This window comes from Phacochoerus africanus, chromosome 8, assembly GCF_016906955.1.
Source record: "Phacochoerus africanus isolate WHEZ1 chromosome 8, ROS_Pafr_v1, whole genome shotgun sequence".
In the NCBI taxonomy this organism is placed as follows: domain Eukaryota; kingdom Metazoa; phylum Chordata; class Mammalia; order Artiodactyla; family Suidae; genus Phacochoerus; species Phacochoerus africanus.
Window position 1 is genome coordinate 128542939 of NC_062551.1, and position 5318 is coordinate 128548256.

The 5318-nt window shown below is 42.6% G+C and overlaps 1 protein-coding gene across 1 annotated transcript in view; it reads left to right on the forward strand.

Annotated features, from left to right (window-relative positions):
* Positions 1 to 5028, forward strand: part of LPAR3 (lysophosphatidic acid receptor 3) — a 76393-nt gene extending 71365 nt beyond the window's left edge. Inside the window, exon 3 of the mRNA XM_047794204.1 lies at positions 3322 to 5028. Within this exon, the coding sequence (XP_047650160.1) occupies positions 3322 to 3650 (329 nt within the window). The 3' untranslated portion in view covers positions 3651 to 5028. The remainder of the gene's footprint in view (positions 1 to 3321) is intronic.
* Positions 5029 to 5318: the final 290 nt, after the last annotated feature.

Sequence of the window (5318 nt, forward strand, 5' to 3'; positions counted from 1 at the left end):
GAAAAGATACAACATAAAATTGGTAGCTACAGCTTCTGATGTCTGGTTTGATTAGTTCTTCCCTTTCGGCAACAGAGTAGCCTTGTCTCAGGAATAGCAGAGAGAACAAAAGTGTTCCTATTATGTGAAATACAGACCATTGGAGCTGGATAAAGCCTTCAAAATTATCTAATGTTTTTCAGACTTTTTGACTAATCTCAATAGTCAAAATTAATATTTTGCTTTATAACCAGTGCACACATATAGACTATAAAACTGAAACAAAAGTTTCATGTAACAGTACTTCCTTTAGTCTATGTAATATACTCTGAGCTATTCCATTCCAATTCTATTCTTTTATTTTAAAAAAATCAATTGTGGGAGTTCCTGTCCCGTCGTGGCTCAGTGGTTAACGAATCCAACTAGGAACCATGAGGTTGCAGGTTTGATCCCTGGCCTTGCTCAGTGGGTTAAGGATCCAGCATTACCGTGAGCTGTGGTGTAGGTTGCAGATGAGGCTTGGATCCTGCATTGCTGTGGCTCTGGTGTAGGCCAGTGGCTACAGCTCTGATTAGACCCCTAGCATGGGAACCTCCATATGCCATGGGAAGCGGCCCTAGAAAAGGCAAAAAGACAAAAATAAATAAATTAATTTAAAAAATCAATTGCACACCCACTAGGGTGTCCTAGCCCATTGTTTGAAAGACCCAGAACTTGCCTAAAGTCTCCAATTTAAAATTTAGGAAGCTGAACCCCAGACCAATGACACGGATCTCCCCAAGAAAGTGAAGAGTTAGGACCCAAATCTCTGATCTTTAATCTCCAGGTTTACTTCCTTTATTCACATATGTCAGCCAAAGCAAAATTAATACAGGACAGAGAAAAAAGGGAGCCACTGAAGATCTGTAGTTATGAATGGGAGAATGACCCCATATAACCTCTGCACATCTGCTTTTGGCAGATGTTTTGACAGAGCATTGATGATAACCACTGCTTAGTGAACCGGCACTGTGGTAGGTAGGCACCACTGTCCATTACCTCTGACCCTACAATTATCCCATACAGCTGGGATTGTTACCCTGGTTAAACATGAGATGAAGGCTCAGAGAAGCCATTTGCCTTGTTAGTAGCTCAGAAGGTGAGGAGCTGGGTATAGCCGTCTGACCCCAAAGCTCACAGAGTTTCATGGCCTCACACTGCCTCTTTATCATTCTTTACTTGATTGCTTCTTATTACATCTCTCAGAAGGAAGATAAAGCACTAAGAGGAATACTGCCCAGGTCTGAATCTAACCAGGAAGAGTCACTAGTTGGTGGTACAGTTCAAAAACCTGCTCATTCATTCTGTCTCTCTCATTAGCATGTTTGCTCCCTGGGTGCACGGTCTAGTACGGTTCTTGGCATGTCGTAAACTCAGAAGGACTGTTGAATGGATAAATAAGGACCTTTAGAAATGATAAGGCCTTCAGGAGAAAAAAACCACATCTCAGTATAAAGGCAGGTCCCATAGTGGCCAAGTGCACAGCCTATGGAGAAAGACTGTCCAAGTTCAAAAATTTGCTGGCCATTACAAGCTTTTTTCTTTTTTCTTTTTTTGCTTTTTCTAGAGCCACTCCCAAGGCATATGGAGGTTCCCAGGCTAGGGGTCGAGTCGGAGCTGTAGCCTCCAGCCTATACCAGAGCCACAGCAACGCAGGATCCAAGCCGCGTCTGCAACCCACACCACAGCTCACACCCATGCTGCATCGTTAACCCACTGAGCAAGGCCAGGGATCGAACCCACAACCTCATGGTTCCTAGTCAGATTCACTTCTGCTGCACCATGATGGGAACTCCCACCCACAAGCCGTTTGCTTATAAGCAAGTTACTTACCTTCTCTTTTGCTTCAGTTTCCTAAGGGTGATAATGATGTCCACTTCATAGTGTGGTTCTACGAGTTAATAAAGGAAATCATTCACATGTTAGCTGCAATGGTTATTCGATGTTATGATGACTAAGTAGGGAAATACTTAACCTGTGTCTCATATTTTAGGAAAAACATATCAGAAAGTTTACAGGTAAGGAGGTGTTCCCGATGTGGAGCAGCAGAAATGAATCCAACTAGGAACCATGAGGCTGTGGGTTTGATCCCTGGCCTTGTTCAGTGGGTTAAGGATCTGGCATTGCCGTGAGCTGTGGGGTAGATGGCAGATGTGGCTTGGATCTAATTTTGCTGTGGCTGTGTTGTAGGCCAGCAGTAGTAGCTCCGATTGGACCCCTAGCCTGGGAACCTCCATATGCCTCAGGTGTGGCCCTAAAAAAGCAAAAAAAAAAAAAAGGAAGAAAGTTTACAGGTAAGCTAAGTACAATCAGATGGCCAGAGACTCACACCCTTCCTTCATGTGCAGCTGGTGCTACAATTGTGCTAAGTAAATAAATGTTCTAATAAAAGCATATCTCTATTTCATTATGAAAGAGATTTCTGTCAAAGAATATCTCAATTTAGAGCACATTATCAAGGAGATGGCCTCTGAATATGTCAAAAAGAATATAGCGCTTACCTAGCATCAATGTGGGTTTATGAAGAATACAATTTTCCAGCAGGTGACTTGGTTAAAAGACTAGGAAACTCCTGTAGATGATTGGGTCTTATTTTCAGGAAAGTATTTGGAAACCGATATTTTTTTTTTTTTTTGGTTGCACCTGAAGAATATGGAAGTCTCCAGGCTGGGGGTTGAATCAGAGTTGCAGCTGCAGGCCTACACCTCAGCAACGTGGGATCTGAGCCACATCAGCAACCCATGCGACAGCTTGTGATGATGCTGGGATCCTTGACCCACTGAGCTAGGCCAAAGATCAAACCCACATCCTCACAGACACTATGTTGGATTTTTAACCCACTGAGCCACAGTGGGAACTCCTGGAAAGTCTGATTTAGAGAACAGCAGAGTGCAGGGTTACATATGTAAGACCTCCCCGCTTAGACTTTGAAATTGGGTCTCAGTTTTCTCACCAGCAAAAAGGAGATAATGACTGCACATTCTCCTAGTGTGATGCAGAGAATGGAGATAAAGTCTGTGTCATGTTCACTAAGCAAGAGGCTAAATGCAAGCCCCTAATTATGATACCTGGGTAAGCAAATAAGAAGGTGAAATGGAACGTGGCTAATATCAAGGAGATTCTCGGCTGTTTGCTCCTAACAAGCCTGGGTCTCAGATAGCTCAGGGAAGGCAGCAAGTTTGCTTTGCATTGTCACAACAAATCCCTAGGGTCCCTTGATGCCACCGACTAAAGACTGGAAGAGAAGAAGCCCAAATAATTAGCCTGAAGTCTGAGCACCGTTGCTTCCTTTCTCTCCCTCAGGGGCCTTCATTGTGTGCTGGACCCCGGGCCTGGTGGTTCTGCTACTGGACGGCCTGAACTGCACGCAGTGCAACGTGCAGCACGTAAAAAGGTGGTTCCTGCTGCTGGCGCTGCTCAACTCCGCCATGAACCCCATCATCTACTCCTACAAGGATGAGGACATGTACAGCACCATGAAGAGGATGATCTTCTGTTTCTTGCAGGAGAGGAACCCGGAGGGGCAGCCCTCCCGCATCCCCTCCATGGTCCTCAGCCAGAGCGACACAGGCAGCCGGTACATGGAAGATAACAGCAACCGAGGCCCTGCCTGCAACAAAAGCAGTTCCTGAGATATGGGTGCCCCTCCGCCAGCCGGACCTCCTCTGTGGGAAGAGTTATTCTGAATGGTCACCTGTCCCAGCAAAGCCCACATACAGTGTTATTTGAGGTCTGAATGAATCATTGGGACATCTTTTTTTTATAATTTTATGGCCACACCTGCGGCACATGGAAGTTCCTGGGGCAGGTATTGAACTGGAGCCACAGCTGTGATCTGTGCTGCAGCTGTGGCAACACTGGAACCTTTAACCCACTGCACCTGCACTGGGCTGGGGCTCCAATCCTCACCTTTGCAGCCACTGGAGCTGCTGCATTGGATTCTGAACCCACCATGCCACAGGGGGAACTCCAGGAAATTTTTTTTTTAACTGTTTTACATAGATTAAAAGCATGGGCAGAAAATAGGAGATGCAGTGCATTTGGCGGAAATGTACAGGAAGAGGGAAGGCAGCACTGTGCGTCCCTGCTTGATGTCCTGTGACCCTCTCCGGGCACCACCCACCAGTCTGTGCCATCTGGGCTCTGCCACCATCTTGTAGCCATTCTCCTTGTGTTTTCAAAGGTTGTTAAAGGGTTTAGGCCAAAATAAATTAAAATGTTACTTGAGCCACTTCATGTAGCTGCTTGGAGAGTCTATGTATTTCTTTGCATGCATTTGAAATTTTTTTAAAAAAATGCTTCAGCAGTGATGTTTTATTCCTCAAACAAACCATGACTAGTAGCTCGGTGTTCAATAGGAATCTTGGAATTACAAATCAGTCAGGACTCCAGATTAATTAAATTGGTTTTTAACTGTAAGAACATTTTGAGGAAAAAAAGATTTCCTTTAAGGTAATAATAAAACAGGTACACATTAAAAACTCCTCTTGAAGAAAAAAAAAAAAGAAGCTTTGATGTAGTCCTTTCCATGTGCAAATGTGTGTACACACACTGTATATTTACACACTTTGTATTTAACAAGGGACAGTGATAGTGAAATAAATTCACTGGCCACTTAGACTTTCCAATCTAGGACTATGGCAGTAGAAATGATCTTTTGTGCTTTAAAATAGAAAGAGCTGATTCATTTGAAAACAAGCATTCAGCAGGGTAAAAGGTACATTGACATGTGGGCTGAATCCCTTGCACATAGGATCAAATATGAGCTCAAATAAGTCTTTCTATTCAGTTCCCTCCATACCACTGGTGACTTGTCAGATTTAGCATATAGAATAATCTTCACATATTTTACCCACAATTATTGACATGTTTTCAGTACTTGTGTTACTTAAGAACTGAATTTTGATCTGAGTTCTATTTTAAAATTTTTCTCCTTCAGAGACATAGGTAGACAACATGAAAGGCAAGTCAGTAAGAAAAAAACAAAAAATGTTTTATATACATAGGCTCCTAGCCAGAGTTTTCTATGTAAAGCATTTAGAGTATATTCTGATTTTAAAATAAGAATAATTTCAAGGCAGATATTATAGTATTTATGTAGTTTGCAAAAGAAGTTTACAGTTTTTTTGCTATTGTAATGTAACATTTATGTGCAAAACTACTTGTAATAAAAGGATTTGAGAAGTCATGCTTTTAGATATAATGGCCTAAAATAGAGAGTATTATGATTTGAAGTCATAAATATCATAAACTGCGTATTAAGTGGGTCTGTCAGAAGCTTATATCAAAGCTACCTATAA